This window comes from Oncorhynchus mykiss, chromosome 14, assembly GCF_013265735.2.
Source record: "Oncorhynchus mykiss isolate Arlee chromosome 14, USDA_OmykA_1.1, whole genome shotgun sequence".
In the NCBI taxonomy this organism is placed as follows: Eukaryota; Metazoa; Chordata; class Actinopteri; order Salmoniformes; family Salmonidae; genus Oncorhynchus; species Oncorhynchus mykiss.
Window position 1 is genome coordinate 8,545,008 of NC_048578.1, and position 20,805 is coordinate 8,565,812.

The 20,805-nt window shown below is 45.7% G+C and overlaps 2 protein-coding genes across 3 annotated transcripts in view; one reads left to right on the top strand and one right to left on the bottom strand.

Moving 5' to 3' along the window:
* The window catches only part of LOC110518941, a 50,498-nt gene extending 33,012 nt beyond the window's left edge, over positions 1-17,486 (bottom strand). For both annotated transcript variants that reach the window (XM_036942858.1, XM_036942857.1), the window contains exon 1: positions 17,295-17,486. The gene's annotated coding sequence lies outside the window, so the exon portion shown is untranslated. The remainder of the gene's footprint in view (positions 1-17,294) is intronic.
* A 446-nt stretch (positions 17,487-17,932) lies between these two features.
* On the top strand, positions 17,933-19,213 carry LOC110488714 (mitochondrial import receptor subunit TOM5 homolog). Its single transcript, XM_021561033.2, has 2 exons — positions 17,933-18,210; positions 18,791-19,213. Exons 1-2 carry the CDS (start codon positions 18,090-18,092, stop codon positions 18,823-18,825), a joined length of 156 nt encoding a protein of 51 aa, XP_021416708.1. The 5' UTR covers positions 17,933-18,089; the 3' UTR covers positions 18,826-19,213.
* Positions 19,214-20,805: the final 1,592 nt, after the last annotated feature.

Consider the following 20,805-nt stretch of genomic DNA (forward strand, 5'->3'; position numbering starts at 1 on the left):
ACCTCCTCCAGCCTCCTCTGCCAACACATGCACCAAAAGAGGAGCGATGGAAGGAGGAGAGGAAATGGAGAGAGAGGGGTGCAGGGGGTGAAGAGGTGAAGAAGGGGGGGACTGTGGAGAGTGAAAGGAGAGCAGAGGGAGCAGGGGCCCAAGAGAAGGGGAAGGCGGCAGAGAAAGAGTGAACGCCAATTGGCCAAGGGGGAGAAAGAGAAAAGGACAGGATATTGGAGGGGGTTGTAGTGAGGGGGGAAGAGGGAGGAATTTTAAAGCGGGTTTTATTGGAGGGCGCAGCAGCACAGGAGACGAGATGTCGATGTGGAGTTAAGAGGAAATAACAGCTGGCTGTTTTATTGAGGAAAGGCTGATCATTATAGCATTTCTCCACAATACAGTACAAACATAGGTCTCCACAATACAGTACCAACATAGGTCTCCACAATACAGTACAAACATAGGTCTCCACAATACAGTACAAACATAGGTCTCCACAATACAGTACAAACATAGGTCTCCACAATACAGTACAAACATAGGTCTCCACAATACAGTACAAACATAGGTCTCCACAATACAGTACAAACATAGGTCTCCACAATACAGTACAAACATAGGTCTCCACAATACAGTACAAACATAGGTCTCCACAATACAGTACAAACATAGGTCTCCACAATACAGTACAAACATAGGTCTCCACAATACAGTACAAACATAGGTCTCCACAATACAGTACAAACATAGGTCTCCACAATACAGTACAAACATAGGTCTCCACAATACAATACAAACATAGGTCTCCACAATACAGTACAAACATAGGTCTCCACAATACAGTACAAACATAGGTCTCCACAATACAGTACAAACATAGGTCTCCACAATACAGTACAAACATAGGTCTCCACAATACAGTACAAACATAGGTCTCCACAATACAGTACAAACATAGGTCTCCACAATACAGTACAAACATAGGTCTCCACAATACAATACAAACATAGGTCTCCACAATACAGTACAAACATAGGTCTCCACAATACAGTACAAACATAGGTCTCCACAATACAGTACAAACATAGGTCTCCACAATACAGTACAAACATAGGTCTCCACAATACAGTACAAACATAGGTCTTCACAATACAGTACAAACATAGGTCTCCACAATACAGTACAAACATAGGTCTCCACAATACAGTACAAACATAGGTCTCCACAATACAGTACAAACATAGGTCTTCACAATACAGTACAAACATAGGTCTCCACAATACAGTACAAACATAGGTCTCCACAATACAGTACAAACATAGGTCTCCACTATACAGTACAAACATAGGTCTCCACAATACAGTACAAACATAGGTCTCCACAATACAGTACAAACATAGGTCTCCACAATACAGTACAAACATAGGTCTCCACAATACAGTACAAACATAGGTCTCCACAATACAGTACAAACATAGGTCTCCACAATACAGTACAAACATAGGTCTCCACTATACAGTACAAACATAGGTCTTCACAATACAGTACAAACATAGGTCTCCACAATACAGTACAAACATAGGTCTCCACTATACAGTACAAACATAGGTCTCCACAATACAGTACAAACATAGGTCTCCACAATACAGTACAAACATAGGTCTCCACAATACAGTACAAACATAGGTCTCCACAATACAGTACAAACATAGGTCTCCACTATACAGTACAAACATAGGTCTCCACAATACAGTACAAACATAGGTCTCCACAATACAGTACAAACATAGGTCTCCACAATACAGTACAAACATAGGTCTCCACAATACAGTACAAACATAGGTCTCCACAATACAGTACAAACATAGGTCTCCACAATACAGTACAAACATAGGTCTCCACAATACAGTACAAACATAGGTCTCCACAATACAGTACAAACATAGGTCTCCACAATACAGTACAAACATAGGTCTCCACAATACAGTACAAACATAGGTCTCCACAATACAGTACAAACATAGGTCTCCACTATACAGTACAAACATAGGTCTCCACTATACAGTACAAACATAGGTCTCCACAATACAGTACAAACATAGGTCTCCACAATACAGTACAAACATAGGTCTCCACAATACAGTACAAACATAGGTCTCCACAATACAGTACAAACATAGGTCTCCACAATACAGTACAAACATAGGTCTCCACAATACAGTACAAACATAGGTCTCCACAATACAGTACAAACATAGGTCTCCACTATACAGTACAAACATAGGTCTTCACAATACAGTACAAACATAGGTCTCCACAATACAGTACAAACATAGGTCTCCACTATACAGTACAAACATAGGTCTCCACAATACAGTACAAACATAGGTCTCCACAATACAGTACAAACATAGGTCTCCACAATACAGTACAAACATAGGTCTCCACAATACAGTACAAACATAGGTCTCCACTATACAGTACAAACATAGGTCTCCACAATACAGTACAAACATAGGTCTCCACAATACAGTACAAACATAGGTCTCCACAATACAGTACAAACATAGGTCTCCACAATACAGTACAAACATAGGTCTCCACAATACAGTACAAACATAGGCCAGCAGCGGACATTGATGTAGTCAATCGTTAAATCATTTTTTAACATTTTCCAGCAGTGTGATAGATAAAGGATGTTTGTTTTTTAAAAGTTGTTTATGAGGTTTTATAGTGTAAAAAAAAGTGTACATTCAAAACAGGATACTAAAAATGTATATGTAATTTGTTTTCTCTTACCTTTACTTAACCAGGTAGGCAGTTGAGAACAAGTTCTCATTTACAACTGCGACCTGGCCAAGATAAGGCAAAGCAGTGCGACACAAACAACACAGAGTTACACATGGGATAAACAAACGTACGGTCAATAACAAAATAGAAACCTCTATACACAGTGTGTGCAAATGTGGTAAGACTAGGGAGGTAGGGCAATAAATAGGCCGTAGTCGCAAAATAATTTCATTTTAGTATTAACACTGGAGTGATAGATGTGCAGATGATGATGTGCAAGTAGAGATACTGGGGTGCAAAAGAGCTAAAATAAATAACAATATGGGGATGAGGTCGTTGGGTGGGCTATTTACAGATGGGCTGTGTACAGGTGCAGTGATCGGTAAGCTGCTCTGACAGCTGAAGCTTAAAGTTAGTGTCGGGAGATATAAGCCTCCAGCCTCAGTGATTCAAATGCACACTAACCTATAAAAATGAACAAAGACATCATGTGGATATCCTGAGGTTGCTTTTTAAGTAAAGCAAATGCATCGTAATAACGTGAGATCAGTACTTAAAATCATGGTTGGGATATCCCTGTCTGTCTTTCTGTCTGTCTGTCTGTGGATCGTGATAAGACTGCTCCTAATCTGGCTCTGAATCGATAGTAATCATGACTGCTGTGTTTACAGCAAGTGTCCCCCAAGCTGTCCACAGACTTCATCAGTACCACTTGTATCCTGTCTTGGCTTTCTTTCTCTCTTTCTCTGCGACTTTCTCCATCTCGACCGTCATTAGTATAGCTTTAGCTTCTTTCCTTCTCTCTCCCTTCCACTTTCTCTCGTTCTCTCTCTGGCACTTTCACCATCTTGGACTCTCTCTCTTTCTCACACTCAATATCACTCTCCTCTCACTCTCAACCATGGAACAATCACTTTTGATAAGGTTTTCTGTTTGGAAACCCACACAGCATCTCTTGTGACCGACTCCAGTTAGACCCGTTAAACTTTTAACGAACAAACACGCATACATAGAGACACTAAGTCTCTGTTCATCTTCCCTGAATTCTCTCTCTCTCTCTCTCTCTCTTTCTCTCTCTCTCTCTCTCTCTCTCTCTCTCTCTCTCTCTCTCTCTCTCTCTTTCTTTCTTTCTTCTCTGAGAGGTATTATTGAATGGGAGGCGCTGCCAGCTGGACAGGAAACAGCATCGAGTTGAAATCCAATTAGGCATGCTAAGACAAGACAGGCCAAGACCGGACCGGGGCGGGGCCACACTAGGTCAAACCCACAACAGACAGTACAGGAGAAATCTATCTACAGAAAGGGCTGACATGGAGCTCATCCACAGGCCCTGTCACCTTCCGCTGGGCGTGCCACTCGTGGAGCTCTCAGGCCCTGTCACCTTCCTCTGAGGGTCCCACACAAGCCCTGTCCCATTGACTGATATGGTGGAAACTGACAGGAAGGCCTAAACACCTGCTTGATGTTCTCAGCAGTAAAGGATTTAGCAATGAATTTGACACAGACCCCTGTCATCTTCTACACATGAAGAGGTAAGCCCAGAGACAACCCTTTTGTGTTTTGTGGACTGCAATTATTATTATTTTTTTATCTCGCAACAATCCAGGCTTTGTTTACACAGGCAGCCCAATTCTGATACTTTTGGTCTTTTGACCAATCACATCAGATCTTTTCCAAAAAAATTCAGAGCTGATCTGATTGGTCAAAAAAACAATTAGTGAATAATTTTTTAAAATCAGAATTGGGCCTAAGTGTTCTCTTTTTTTACATGTATTTAACTAGGCAAGTCACTTAAGATCAAATTCTTATTTTACAATGACGGACTACCACGGCCAAACCCTCCCCTAACCCGGACGACCTCTTTGAGGAGGTCACCAAACTTCAGTCAAAGGCGATACACACATGCACCCACACACCCACCCTAAATACAGTATTTAATCACTAAAAGTGGAGAAGTCCCAATCCTTAAAAACCTTGATTAGTATATCTATCCTTGTCTCTATCCTTAACCTTTAATGAGGCGGCAGGGTAGCCTAGTGGTTAGAGCATTGGACTTGTAAGGTTGTAAGTTCAAAACCCCCCGTTCTGGCAGTTAACCCACTGTTCCTAGGCTGTCATTGAAAATAAGAATTTGTTCTTAACTGACTTGCCTAGTTAAATAAAGGTAAAACGCTTTTATACATGGGAGAGTAGTGGTATATGTTCCAATACAAACCCTTTCACTGTGTGGCTGCATGTGGCCTTAGCCTATGACTAAAAACACAGGTCTTTTTTGGGATCGACCAGTTGTCTGCTATTAACGTCTGAGGCCTAATTCTGCCTGAGTGGACGACCCCTCCCTCCGCCCATGAGGAGGAGCACAGTGGGAGACAGATCTGTTCAGGACCTCAGTCTGACACTGAGTTGCACCAGACCAAACCGGACCAAACTAGCCCAGAACAGGCGACAGAGACAGAAAAGGATTGGAGAGGGGCTGTGCAGAGTACAAACTAATACATCAAAGAAAGCCATACACTGTATAGTTGTGTTATATAATATAATATAAACTGGGTGGTTTGAGCCCTGAATGCTGATTGGCTGACAGCCGTGGTATATCAGGCCGTATACCACGGGTATGACAAAACATTTATTTTTACTACTCTAATTACGTTGGTAACCAGTTTATAATAGCATTAAGGCACCTCAGGGGTTTGTGGAATATGACCAATATACCACGGCTAAAGACTGTGTCCAGGCACGACGCAAAACCAGACACGATATGGTTGTGTTATATAATGTGCCTTTAAAAATACATATAACGGTACAAACAACCAAATAAATCAAATGACTGTATATAAAAATATAAATAAAGAGACAATTAATAATTAGGAAACGTCATAAAGGACAGACCACTCCTGTTGTTTATTCACCAGGAGCTCTCCGTTAGATTGTTACCGTTTGTTGCGTTTTCTCTGTTCCCTTCCAGACCTAATCAAATCTACCGCCCCGTTCTGCATTCCACCTGTCTGCTCATTCCATTAGCATCATTAAGATGGAACCTGCCGTGCACCACTCATTTCATCTCCACTTACAATGGTGACCGGGGGGGGGAGCTTCAGTTCCCCAATGCACTATTTAATACTAGGCCATTGGAAGATTAATAGTCTGCTGTGTTCCAGTTATTTGTCTGGGGGTTTTTCATTGTGTCAGAGAGAGGACTCCCTGGATAGGTCACTATCTGTCTGGGAAGAAGAGCTTGGGAAGTAAGTGGGTGAATAGAAATCATACTCCAAATCAACCCCTTGTTCCTAGCCCGGCCTATAGGCGTTTCATGTATACAGGTCTGATCTCAAAGAATGGTTGTAAACCATATGATACCAGCTCCACCTTGCCCTCTGACTGGCAAGATGGAATTTTCTCTATATTGCTGCCACCTATGGAGCGGTAGGTAGCCTAGCGGTTAGAGAGGTGGCAGGTATTCAGCGGGTTAGAGAGGTGAGCCAGCAACCGGAAGGTTGCCAGTTCACATCATGTGTCTGATAGGAAAGATCCAGCAGTGAGCTGGCAACCGGAGGGTTGCTGGAATCAAATTCAAATCAAAATCAAATGTATTTGTCACATACACATGGTTAGCAGATGTTAATGCGAGTGTAGCGAAATGCTTGTGCTTCTAGTTCTGACAATGCAGTAATAACCAATGAGTAATCTAACTAACAATTCCAAAACTACTACTTTATACACACAAGTGTAAATTGATAAAGAATATGTACATAAAGATATATGAATGAGTGATGGTACAGAACGGCATAGGCAAGATGCAGTAGATGGTATCGAGTACAGTATATACATATACATATGAGATAAGTAATGTAGGGTATGTAAACAAAGTGGCATAGTTTAAAGTGGCTAGTGATACATGTATTACATAAAGATGCAGTAGGTGATATAGGGTACAGTATATACATATACATATGAGATGAGTAATGTAGGGTATGTAAACATTATATTAAGTAGCATTGTTTAAAGTGGCTAGTGATATATTTTACATCAATTTCCAACAATTCCCATTATTAAAGTGGCTGGAGTTGGGTCAGTGTGTTGGCAGCAGCCCCTTAATGTTAGTGGTGGCTGTTTAACAGTCTGATGGCCTTGAGATAGAAGCTGTTTTTCAGTCTCTTGGTCCCTGCTCTGATGCACCTGTACTGACCTCGCCTTCTGGATGATAGCGGGGTGAACAGGCAGTGGCTGGGTGGTTGTTGTCCTTGATGATCTTTATGGCCTTCCTGTGACATCGGGTAGTGTAGGTGTCCTGGAGGGTAGGTAGTTTGCCCCCGGTGATGCGTTGTGCAGACCTCACTACCCTCTGGAGAGCCTTACGGTTGTGGGCGGAGCAGTTGCTGTACCAGGCGGTGATACAGCCCGACAGGATGCTCTCGATTGTGCATCTGTAGAAGTTTGTGAGTGCTTTTGGTGACAAGCCGAATTTCTTCAGCCTCCTGAGGTTGAAGAGGCGCTGCTGCGCCTTCTTCACGACGCTGTCTGTGTGGGTGGACCAATTCAGTTTGTCCGTGATGTGTACGCCGAGGAACTTAAAACTTACTACCCTCTCCACCACTGTCCCATCGATGTGGATAGGGGGGTGCTCCCTCTGCTGTTTCCTGAAGTCCACAATCATCTCCTTTGTTTTGTTGGCGTTGAGAGTGAGGTTATTTTCCTGACACCACACTCCGAGGGCCCTCACCTCCTCCGTGTAGGCCGTCTCGTCATTGTTGGTAATCAAGCCTACCACTGTAGTGTTGTCCGCAAACTTGATGATTGAGTTGGAGGCGTGCATGGCCAAGCAGTCATGGGTGAACAGGGAGTGCAGGAGAGGGCTCAGAACGCACCCTTGTGGGCCCCCAGTGTTTAGGGTCAGCGGGGTGGAGATGTTGTTACCTACCCTCACCACCTGGGGGCGGCCCGTCAGGAAGTCCAGTACGCAGTTGCACAGGGCGGGGTTGAGACCCAGGGTCTCGAGCTTGATGACGAGCTTGGAGGGGACTATGGTGTTAAATGCTGAGCTGTAGTCGATGAACTGCATTCTCACATAGGTATTCCTTTTGTCCAGATGGGTTAGGGCAGTGTGCAGTATGGTTGAGATTGCATCGTCTGTGGACCTATTTGGGCGGTAAGCAAATTGGAGTGGGTCTGGGGTGTCAGGTAGGGTGGAGGTGATATGGTCCTTGACTAGTCTCTCAAAGCACTTTATGATGACGGAAGTGAGTGCTACGGGGCGGTAGTCGTTTAGCTCAGTTACCTTAGCTTTCTTGGGAACAGGGACAATGGTGGCCCTCTTGAAGCATGTGGGAACAGCAGACTGGGATAAGGATTGATTGAATATGTCCGTAAACACACCAGCCAGCTGGTCTGCGCATGCTCTGAGGACGCGGCTGGGGATGCCGTCTGGGCCTGCAGCCTTGCGAGGGTTAACACGTTTAAATGTTTTCCTCACGTCGGCTGCAGTGAAGGACAGTCCGCAGGTTTTGGTAGCGGGCCGTGTCAGTGGCACTGTATTGTCCTCAAAGCGGGCAAAAAAGTTATTTAGTCTGCCTGGGAGCAAGACATCCTGGTCCGTGACGGGGTTGGTTTTCTTTTTGTAATCCGTGATTGACTGTAGACCCTGCCACATAACTCTTGTGTCTGAGCCGTTGAATTGTGACTCTACTTTGTCTCTATACTGACGCTTAGCTTCTTTGATTGCCTTGCGGACGGAATATGTTATGTATTGTCATGTTGTCTTGTTTCTGTCCTTTCCTTTCACCCTGTCTCCCTCTGCTGGTCGTACTAGGTTACCGTTTCTGTCCCTCTTTCCCCCAGCTGTTCCTTGTCTTCTCTGACTACCTCATTTACCCCTTTTCCCACCTGTTCCCTTTTTCCCTCTGATTAGGTCCCTATATCTCTCTCTGTTTTTGTTCCTGTCCTTGTCGGATTCTTGTTTGTGTGTCTCATGCCTGAACCAGACTATCATCGTGTTTGCTGCAACCTTGTCCTGTCCTGTCGGAATCTACCTGTCCATCTGAGCCCACGTGTGTTCATCATTAAAGAAACTCTGTTTGTTAATTCGCTTTTGGGTCCTCATTCACGCACCTGACAGAAGAATCCGACCAAGAATGGACCCAGCGACTTCGGATCCTCTCCACTCAGCCGTCGAGATCCAGGGGGCGATGCTAGGCAGACACGAGCAGGAATTGTCTGCTGCTCGACATGCCGTTGAGACCCTGGCCACCCAAGTCTCCAACCTCACAGAACAGGTTCACCATCTCCGCCTCGATCCACCGGCCACTTCCAGGGCTTTCGAATCTCCGGAGCCCAGAATCAATAACCCGCCGTGTTACTCTGGGGAGCCCACTGAATGCCGCTCGTTCCTCACCCAGTGTGATATTGTGTTTTCTCTCCAGCCCAACACTTACGCCAGGAGCACTGCTCGTGTCGCCTACGTCATATCTCTCCTTACTGGACGGGCTCGTGAGTGGGGCACGGCAATCTGGGAGGCAAGGGCTGAGTGTACTAACCAGTATCAGGACTTTAAGGAGGAGATGATACGGGTTTTTGATCGATCTGTTTTTGGGGAGGAGGCTTCCAGGGCCCTGTCTTCCCTATGTCAAGGTAATCGATCCATAACAGACTACTCTATTGAGTTTCGCACTCTTGCTGCCTCCAGTGGCTGGAACGAGCCGGCTTTGCTCGCTCGTTTTCTGGAGGGTCTCCGCGCAGAGGTAAAGGATGAGATTCTCTCCCGGGAGGTTCCTTCCAGCGTGGATTCCTTGATTGAACTCGCTATTCGCATTGAGCGACGGGTTGATCTTCGTCACCGAGCTCGTGGAAAGGAGCTCGCGTTCTCCGTTGCCCCCCTCTCCGCATCACTACCATCTTCCTCTGCCGGCTCGGGAGCTGAGCCTATGCAGCTGGGAGGTATCCGCATCTCGACTAAGGAGAGGGAACGGAGAATCACCAACCGCCTCTGTCTCTATTGCGGTTCTGCTGGTCATTTTGTCACTTCATGTCCAGTAAAAGCCAGAGCTCATCAGTAAGCGGAGGGCTACTGGTGAGCGCTACTACTCCTGTCTCTCCTTCAAGATCCTGCACTACCTTGTCGGTCCATCTACGCTGGACTGGTTCGTCAGCTTCCTGCAGTGCCTTAATAGACTCTGGGGCGGAGGGCTGTTTTATGGACGAGACCTGGGCTCGGGAACATGACATTCCTCTCAGACAGTTAAGGGAGTCCACGGCCTTGTTCGCCCTGGATGGTAGTCCTCTCCCCAGGATTCAGCGTGAGACGCTACCTTTAACGCTCACTGTTTCTGGTAATCATAGCGAAACCATTTCTTTTTTAATTTTTCGTTCACCTTTTACACCTGTTGTTTTGGGCCATCCCTGGCTAGTTTGTCATAATCCTTCCATTAATTGGTCTAGTAATTCTATCCTCTCCTGGAACGTCTCTTGTCATGTGAAATGTTTAATGTCTGCTATCCCTCCTGTTTCCTCTGTCTCTTCTTCACAGGAGGAGCCTGGTGATTTGACAGGGGTGCCGGAGGAATATCACGATCTGCGCACGGTGTTCAGTCGGTCCAGGGCCACCTCTCTTCCTCCACACCGGTCGTATGATTGTAGTATTGATCTCCTTCCGGGAACCACTCCCCCCCGGGGTAGACTATACTCTCTGTCGGCTCCCGAACGTAAGGCTCTCGAAGATTATTTGTCTGTAGCTCTTGCCGCCGGTACCATAGTCCCCTCCTCCTCTCCCGCCGGAGCGGGGTTCTTTTTTGTTAAGAAGAAGGACGGGTCCCTGCGCCCCTGCATAGATTATCGAGGGCTGAATGACATAACAGTGAAGAATCGTTATCCGCTTCCTCTTATGTCTTCAGCCTTCGAGATCCTGCAGGGAGCCAGGTTTTTCACTAAGTTGGACCTTCGTAACGCTTACCATCTCGTGCGCATCAGGGAGGGGGACGAGTGGAAGACGGCGTTTAACACTCCGTTAGGGCACTTTGAATACCGGGTTCTTCCTTTCGGCCTCGCTAACGCTCCAGCTGTCTTTCAGGCATTAGTCAATGATGTCCTGAGAGACATGCTGAACATCTTTGTTTTCGTTTACCTTGACGACATCCTGATTTTTTCACCGTCACTCCAGATTCATGTTCAGCACGTTCGACGTGTCCTCCAGCGCCTTTTAGAGAATTGTCTTTTTGTGAAGGCTGAGAAGTGCTCTTTTCATGCCTCCTCCGTCACATTTCTCGGTTCTGTTATTTCCGCTGAAGGCATTAAGATGGATCCCGCTAAGGTCCAAGCTGTCATTGATTGGCCCGCCCCTAAGTCACGCGTCGAGCTGCAGCGCTTTCTCGGCTTCGCGAACTTCTATCGTCGTTTCATCCGTAATTTCGGTCAGGTGGCAGCTCCTCTCACAGCCCTTACTTCTGTCAAGACGTGCTTTAAGTGGTCCGTTTCCGCCCAGGGAGCTTTTGATCTCCTCAAGAATCGTTTTACATCCGCTCCTATCCTTGTTACACCTGACGTCTCTAGACAGTTCGTTGTCGAGGTTGACGCGTCAGAGGTGGGCGTGGGAGCCATTCTTTCTCAGCGCTCCCTCTCTGAGGACAAGGTCCACCCATGCGCGTATTTTTCTCATCGCCTGTCGCCGTCGGAACGTAACTATGATGTGGGAAACCGCGAACTGCTCGCCATCCGGTTAGCCCTAGGCGAATGGCGACAGTGGTTGGAGGGGGCGACCGTTCCTTTTGTCGTTTGGACTGACCATAGGAACCTTGAGTACATCCGTTCTGCCAAACGACTTAATGCGCGTCAGGCGCGTTGGGCGCTGTTTTTCGCTCGTTTCGAGTTCGTGATTTCTTATCGTCCGGGCTCTAAGAACACCAAGCCTGATGCTTTATCTCGTCTCTTCAGTTCTTCAGTAGCCTCCACTGACCCCGAGGGGATTCTCCCTGAGGGGCGTGTTGTCGGGTTGACTGTCTGGGGAATTGAGAGGCAGGTAAAGCAAGCGCTCACTCACACTCCGTCGCCGCGCGCTTGTCCTAGGAACCTTCTTTTCGTTCCCGTTCCTACTCGTCTGGCCGTTCTTCAGTGGGCTCACTCTGCCAAGTTAGCCGGCCACCCTGGCGTTCGGGGTACGCTTGCTTCCATTCGCCAGCGTTTTTGGTGGCCCACCCGGGAGCATGACACGCGTCGTTTCGTGGCTGCTTGTTCGGTCTGCGCGCAGACTAAGTCCGGTAACTCCCCTCCTGCCGACCGTCTCAGGCCGCTTCCCATTCCCTCTCGACCGTGGTCTCACATCGCCTTAGATTTTGTCACCGGACTGCCTTCGTCAGCGGGGAAGACTGTTATTCTTACGGTTGTCGATAGGTTCTCTAAGGCGGCTCATTTCATTCCCCTTGCTAAGCTTCCTTCTGCTAAAGAGACGGCACAAATCATCATCGAGAATGTTTTCAGAATTCATGGCCTTCCGTCAGACGTCGTTTCGGACAGAGGTCCGCAATTCACGTCTCAATTTTGGAGGGAGTTTTGCCGTTTGATTGGGGCTTCCGTCAGTCTCTCTTCCGGCTTTCACCCCCAGTCTAACGGTCAAGCAGAACGGGCCAATCAGACTATTGGTCGCATCTTACGCAGTCTTTCTTTTCGCAACCCTGCGTCTTGGTCAGAACAGCTCCCCTGGGCAGAGTACGCCCACAACTCGCTTCCTTCGTCTGCGACCGGGCTATCTCCTTTTCAGAGTAGCCTCGGGTACCAGCCTCCGCTGTTCTCATCTCAGTTCGCCGAGTCCAGCGTCCCCTCCGCTCAGGCTTTTGTCCAACGTTGCGAGCGCACCTGGAAGAGGGTCAGGTCTGCACTCTGCCGTTATAGGACGCAGACTGTGAGGGCTGCTAATAAGCGTAGAACTAAGAGTCCTAGATATTGTCGCGGTCAGAGAGTTTGGCTCTCCACTCAGAACCTTCCCCTTAAGACGGCTTCTCGCAAGTTGACCCCGCGGTTCATTGGTCCGTTCCGTATTTCTCGGGTCATTAATCCTGTCGCAGTTCGACTTCTTCTTCCGCGATACCTTCGTCGCGTCCACCCGGTCTTCCATGTCTCCTGTATCAAGCCCGTTCTTCGCGCCCCCGCTCGTCTTCCCCCCCCCCCCCCATCCTTGTCGAGGGCGCACCCATCTACAGGGTCCGTAGGATTTTGGACATGCGTCCTCGGGGCCGTGGTCACCAGTACCTCGTAGATTGGGAGGGGTACGGTCCTGAGGAGAGGAGTTGGGTTCCCTCTCGGGACGTGCTGGACCGTGCGCTGATCGAGGATTTCCTCCGTTGCCGCCAGGTTTCCTCCTCGAGTGCGCCAGGAGGCGCTCGGTGAGTGGGGGGGTACTGTTATGTATTGTCATGTTGTCTTGTTTCTGTCCTTTCCTTTCACCCTGTCTCCCTCTGCTGGTCGTACTAGGTTACCGTTTCTGTCCCTCTTTCCCCCAGCTGTTCCTTGTCTTCTCTGACTACCTCATTTACCCCTTTTCCCACCTGTTCCCTTTTTCCCTCTGATTAGGTCCCTATATCTCTCTCTGTTTTTGTTCCTGTCCTTGTCGGATTCTTGTTTGTGTGTCTCATGCCTGAACCAGACTATCATCGTGTTTGCTGCAACCTTGTCCTGTCCTGTCGGAATCTACCTGTCCATCTGAGCCCACGTGTGTTCATCATTAAAGAAACTCTGTTTGTTAATTCGCTTTTGGGTCCTCATTCACGCACCTGACAGAATAGCTACACTGTTTGTATTCGGTCATGTTTCCGGTCACCTTTCCCTGGTTAAAAGCAGTGGTTCGCGCTTTCAGTTTCACGCGAATGCTGCCATCAATCCATAGTTTCTGGTTTGGGGATGTTTTAATCGTTGCTATGGGAACGACATCATCAATGCACTTTCTAATAAACTCGCTCACCGAATCAGCGTATTCGTCAATGTTGTTGTTGGACGCAATGCGGAACATATCCCAGTCCACGTGATCGAAGCAGTCTTGAAGCGTGGAATCAGATTGGTCGGACCAGCGTTGAACAGACCTGAGTGCGGGAGCTTCTTGTTTTAGTTTCTGTCTGTAGGCAGGAAGCAACCAAATGGAGTCGTGGTCAGCTTTTCCAAAAGGAGGGCGGGGGAGGGCCTTATATGCGTTGCGGAAGTTAGAATAGCAATGATCCAAGGTTTTACCAGCCCTGGTTGCACAATCGATATGCTGATACAATTTAGGGAGTCTTGTTTTCAGATTAGCCTTGTTAAAATCCCCAGCTACAATGAATGCAGCTTCAGGATATGTGGTTTCCAGTTTGCAAAGAGTCAAATAAAGTTTGTTCAGGGCCAACTATGTGTCTGCTTGGGGGGAAATATATACGGCTGTGATTATAATCGAAGAGAATTCCCTTGGTAGATAATGCGGACGACATTTGATTGTAAGGAATTCTAAGTCAGGTGAACAGAAGGACTTGAGTTCCTGTATGTTGTTGTGGTCACACCACGTCTCGTTAATCATAAGGCATACGCCCCCGCCCCTCTTCTTACCAGAAAGATGTTTGTTTCTGTCGGCGCGATGCGTGAAGAAACCAGCTGGCTGCACCGATTCCGTTAGCGTCTCTCAAGTGAGCCATGTTTCCGTGAAGCAAAGAACGTTACAGTCTCTGATGTCCCTCTGGAATGCTACCCTTGCTCGGATTTCATCAACCTTGTTGTCAAGAGACTGGACATTGGCGAGTAGTATGCTAGGGAGTGGTGTGTGATGTGCCCGTCTCCGGAACCTGACCAGAAGACCGCTACGTTTCCCTCTTTTACGATGTCTTTGTTTTGGGTCGCAGGCTGGGATCCATTCCGTTGTCCTGGGTGGAAGGCAGGACACAGGATCCGCTTCGGGAAAGTCATATTCCTGGTCGTACTGATGGTGAGTTGACGTTGCTCTTATATTCAGTAGTTCTTCTCGACTGTATGTAATGAAACCTAAGATTACCTGGGGTACCAATGTAAGAAATAACCCGTAAAAAAAACTAAAAACTGCATAGTTTCCTAGGAACGCGAAGCGAGGCGGCCATCTCTGTCGGCGCCGGAAATTCTTCATGTGATTGCCTGCCGTTGTGCCACTGAGCAAGGTAATTAACCCCCCACAACAACTGCTCCAGCGTAGAAGCTCCCTACTCAACCTGTATATATGTTTAGGAGGGGTTGGAATAAAGTGGAAGTCAAATTTTGGTTGAACCTTGTGTACAATTGACAAATAAAGTAATCTTAATCTTAAACTATCCAATCATGTAAAAGGAGCTTGGGGATGATTTGGGATTGGACATAAGTCTGGGATGAGTGACCTCTGCTTCTCTTATGTCTAGGCCAAACCTTTTTACATGTCCATAGATCATGGTGCTGTTATGTCTGGAAGGGACTCTAGAGTATACAGTGGATTTATGGTGCACAGTATGTCTCAGTGCTGGTCCATTGGCCAATCCAACCCATTATAACACTCTGAGAAGACAAACAGAAAGACAGCCCAACCATTAAATGGATTTGTGTTCAGATAAAAAATGATTGACAACCCGACAGTCTCTGGATGCCAAAATGTGTCTGGGGCAATAACATGCATCTAATTACTTAATGACCGCCATTATTAGTTGGTCTGGTGATCGATTGGCTGACTGATCAGTAGGAACAGACACCAGCACACAACTCAAACTGCCCTAGAGACAAGAAGGGCTAAATATTAAATGACGCCACTGTGGCTTGAATCAAAAGTAGTGCACTGTGTAGGGAATAGGCTGCCATTTGAGATGTGGAGGCTCCAGGGTAAGAGGGAGCCAGCCGTAAGTAGGGCAGAAGAGCACTCAGCGGGGTAGATCCCAGCACAGGCAGGCAGACAGTTAGGCAGACAGACAAGCAGACAGACAGGCAGACAGACAGGGAGAGAGGCAGATAGGCAGACAGGCAGACAGACAGGCAGTGAGCCTTTCCTGATGTGAGTGTCATCCCATTCGCATTTCTCCGCTGGCTGAGTGACCTCAGAGCAACAGTTCCATCACATGTTATAACATGCATCCCTGAGTCATCATGCATCCCGGAATCAGCATGCATCCCTGAGTCATCATGCATCCCTGAGTCATCATGCACAACGCAGTACTGGCAAAGCAGCACTGGCAACACACAGACACACACACACACACACACACACACACACTTGCACATATACACATGTGTTCACACACTCACAATCACACACACCTACACAGACACACACTCAAACACCCTCACTGAGCAGTCACGCCCATAGGGCAGCACAAGACCAGGACAACAACCACCCATGTGTGAGATGATGCAGGCTATATGTGTCAGCATGTGTGAGTGTGTAGGAATGTCCATATGTGAACATTAACTAGTCAGTGATAGCCTAATATTCTGTGACATTAAATACATCATCTCCTGGGCCCCATGTACATTTTGTGTACAGTAGAGCACATGTATGGCCTATATATAATCAGAATCAGTGGTCATATTAAATCATGTCATGCATTAAATAAAGGACACAGAACGGCAAACGCATTGTTCCGGTCTAGTTGTGTTGCGCTCTTCTTGCTTCGCATGGAATGGAAACGTGCACTGAATTAACGTCGCATTTTTACAAACCTATGGATACGCGCATGAGGAAAAAGGCTGATTCTGTCTCTCTCCACACCTCGCCAACGGCCCGATGCCCATTGATAACAAGACATATTGGCCATTTAATATAAAGGCGTTTTACTACACCACTAGAGACGTCGGTCACCATCTATGGATCTACTCTGATTCCATTTGTACTCTCTGTCCATTTGCATTAAGTGACACCAATTTCATGCTGCACAGAATTCCACTGGTTGCGTATTGGCCATGCAGAATGCATGTGCGAGTCTCCTGGATGGATAAGATGAGGATGGTTATGAATCAACGACAAAATAACCACGTCAATACGAAATGCATGGGAGTGCGCTGCTCAGCATGCAATAATAAAACAAAATAGAATAGAATATCAATAGTCCACCACCGCACAATAGTTTCACCCCCAATTCATTAGCAATTTTGGATAGGTCGAAATCAAATATTGAAAGGTTTTATAACACAGATATAAACGTGTATTATGTTGTGTTCGTATTGTTCACCCGCAAGGACCAAACTGACCCGAGATATAATCGGTGACAGCAGTCATGCCAGATTAGCCCGGAAACAAAGAGAAAAAAAAAAGTCAAATTTTAATTGTTTCCTAAAATAATCTTAATCCGATTTAGATCTCTCTATTCCTGTTTTTAGAAACAGGGGCACTGGAAACCGGGACCAGCACGAAATCCAAATCATTCAGATAGGATTTGATGTATTTTTTCTATGTGAAAAATATCGCAAGATATTCTTCCAATCAATGCAAGGTGCACGCAGAAGCATACACCCAGGCTTCTTCACCATTCGTCCACAGTCAGTTTGACAATAAAGATGAAAATAAAATAACGAAAAAACGAACTCACCTCGTGTTCTACAGAAAGAGACAGACCAGGGTTGTGAACCGGGAGGGCCCAATGAAGTGACTAAAGAGAGAGAGCAGACAGAATAGCTTGTCGGAATCGGTAGAATACGTGTCCCGGACGGTGTGGTGCGTACTGTCATCGTATTGGGACTGTTCTCGACCGTTTAATCCCCGGCCCTGAGCTCAGAAATATCCCACTCCCTCCCTCCCTTCGTTTTCTCCTGCTCTCTCTCGCTCTATCAATTTTTCCTCCCTCTCCTCCACACTCATTATTGTTCGCTCCCTCCCCGTCGGCCTTGAGGACCTTCCCTCACAAGGTCAGTTGGATTGAAGGCAAGAAAGATCATGCTTGATAGTAACATATTCAATAACGATGATAAAACTATGAGAAAAAACTGTGTCCGCAAACAAGTAAGAATGACAGTATATTGTAATAAACAATAATAAAAAACAATCACAAAATATGTTTTTTATTTAGTCACCTTTAAAAAATATATATTTTAGACAAACGTTTAAATTGATAAATAGGCAAGACTTGGGTTAGGAGAAATTCCTCATAAATACATATTTATTGCTTTGCCTTCCCCCCCATTGTAGAGTTTGTACCTCTACGGACATTGTACTTAAAGTAATCCTTAAACGCAATTTCCGGTTTAAACAGTCACGCGTCCGTCAACAAGCACGAGTAGGGCTCCGAGAATCAAGGCAAAGGGCCAGCATAATACTAAGGAAACCTCAGCCATAAAATCACAATCAGGTGAGGATAGAGTATAAAACCTTTACAGACCACGCCGAGATGTTTAAACTCGAGGGGTTAGAGCCGAAAATGGACCCAGAGGAGATGAAGAAAAAGATGCGACAGGATGTAATCTCGTCCGTGCGCAATTTTCTAATCTATATTGCCCTTCTCAGAGCCAGTAAGTATTGGTTTTCACATTGCTCTCGGGTTGCACACGTTCTGCTTGTTCTGCATTGCAGCCGACCGTGTCAGCGACTGCCGACTTACAAAGAACCTTGCATCATAAATAACTACTCATTGTTATTTATAGATCAGTCAGTCACAATTTACCCATGATACATTACGGTTATTAAACTCTCGAACACTGCCATTATCTCACAATATATTGTGTAATATATGGGTCAGTGTATCCCGAAACCCAACTTCAATGGAGTAGGGAGGTCCCAAGGATCCAAGATGGCACAGACTGTAATGCATGTCGCACTCACCTGCTCAGTGTTCAGACAGGAGAATGTACAGTGAATCAATGACATCACTAGACGTGATCCTTTACAAATCATCCATCAGGTTCCCTTCTTTTGACCTGGGAGCCAGCTTTCTGGTCTTTGCATGAGAATGAATGGTCATTAATCTAGATAATATCCCCAAGGGTTTTGATATATATTTTGACCATAAACAGCACCTCAATCAAAAAGGAACATTTTATGGATAATTTACTAAGTTAAGTTTGACTATTTCTTTCCTTTGCCCCCACACAGCTCCGTATATCTTGAAGAAGTTGGACAGCATTTGAGACCATCTGCCTCCAGTATTCCCACTTGGGCAGTTTAATGCAACAAGGTCGATGGACATCACCATAACAGGGGAACAATTAACAAAGCGGCGAGCTAAACACCATCATACGGATCCTATATGGAAGACTTCTTTATAGGCTACAGTGAAGACATTACGTTGTGTCCTCCCATTGCACTTGAACATTAAGATGTAATTTGTAGTCATCGATGTGTCATCTTATTTTTCATGGTTACCTTTTATGTTAGTGCTCAATAAGAGAACATCTGATTTTGTTTTGAGTGTTTTGGCGATCTTTTCCATGGTCCCTCAATGAGAGTGTTGTGTAATTGGACATGTGAATTTTGTTGGTCATCACATGCAATAAAGAGAAGACATGTTTAAATATTGATTGCATGGTTTTTGGTAATTATCAGGTATACATTTCTTGAAAAAGCAATGCCCAAAAGCAAGACCCCTTGAACTGTTCATTTGAAGATATTCTGTAGATTCTCAGGTATACAACAAATAGGATGGCAGAGGGTATTATACCAAATTTGCTTCCCTCATAGATAACTGCTTGCCCCTTGGACTCCACGGCATCATGAAGGCAAGGGAGAAGAACTCTCAAGCAGTGCAGTACAGCAACCATCATTACCTGAATATGCCAAATGGGGGGCGCTCTTGTCTTATTTTTGAGGACATCAGAATTCTGACCATGAAGCTGGTGATTTCATTCATAACTGAATCAGTGTAAACAGACAATGCAATTATTTCAAATGCAGGGTTTTTCTTCAGATAAGATTGCAAAATGTTCTCATATATTATTACTTAAGAAGGGATGGGATGCATGCACGAATGAAGTGCGAGCAAGAAGGCGCAGCCATGGTTGGGCCTGGGAGGTCATAGGTTCACCCACTTGGGAGCCAGACCCAGCCAATCAGAATGAGTTTTCCCCCACAAAAGTTATTACAGACATAAATACTCCTGAGTCTCAGACGATCCCACATGTGAAAAAGCTGGATGTGGAGGTTCTGGGCTGGTGTGGTTAAACATGGTATGCGGTTGTCAAGCTGGTTGGATGTACTGCCAAATTCTCTAAAATGACATCGGAGGCGGTTTATGGTAGAGAAATTAACATTCAATTATCTGGCAACAGCTCTGGTGGACATTCCTGCAGTCAGCATGCCAATTGCATGCTCCCTCAAGACTTGAGATATCTGTGACATTGTGTTGTGTGACAAAAATGCGCATTTTAGAGTGGCTTTTCATTGCCCTCAGCACAAAGCTGTTTAATCAGCTTTGTGATATGCCACACCTGTCCGGCGGATGGATTATCTTGGCAAATGATAAATGCTCACTAAGAGGGATGTAAGCAAATGTGCATAAAATTTGAGAGAATTAAACTGGCATTTTTTTACATATTTTATTTCAGCTCATGAAAAATGGAACCAACACCTATATATGTTGCTTACACTTATATGTTGCTTTTATATTTTTGTTCAGTATACATTTCAGTAATTAGCAATCCTAAATGTGGTGGACAGTGGATAAATTGAAGGGTTGAAAATATTTCTCTGAAAACGAACTCATAGCCATTTATTGTTGCAGCCAATCAGCTGCTAACTGTGTCTTTCACCGCAGATGAGATCACCTCACTGCCTGATACACCCGTGTGCTTTGCCTTTAACTCAGCGATGAGTTTAAAAAAAACATGGACTCAGTTATGACTATCATAAACTTTATCCGATCAACATATAGCCTAACATTGCTTGTTTCGTAGTTTGCTGAGCTCCATGATCTTCTATTACATCATGACTTTCAGTGGCTAAGCAAGGGTAATGCTCTCAAGCAGTGGCGATTTTAGCATGTAAATAATGGTGGGGCAAAAAAGAAAGATGCATGCCAGAAACGCCACTAAACAATGCATTAATTGTGCTATATCGGTGTCAAAAGTTGCCCACAAACTGTTAGGGCCTACATAAAGCTGTCCCAACATCTT

Excerpts from the sequence above, each read along its gene's own strand:
- LOC110488714 (XM_021561033.2), top strand. The coding sequence starts at position 18,090 with ATGTTTAAACTCGAGGGGTTAGAGCCGAAAATGGACCCAGAGGAGATG. Across the intron at positions 18,211-18,790 it reads TATTGCCCTTCTCAGAGCCA|CTCCGTATATCTTGAAGAAG; the intron begins GTAAGTATTGGT and ends GCCCCCACACAG.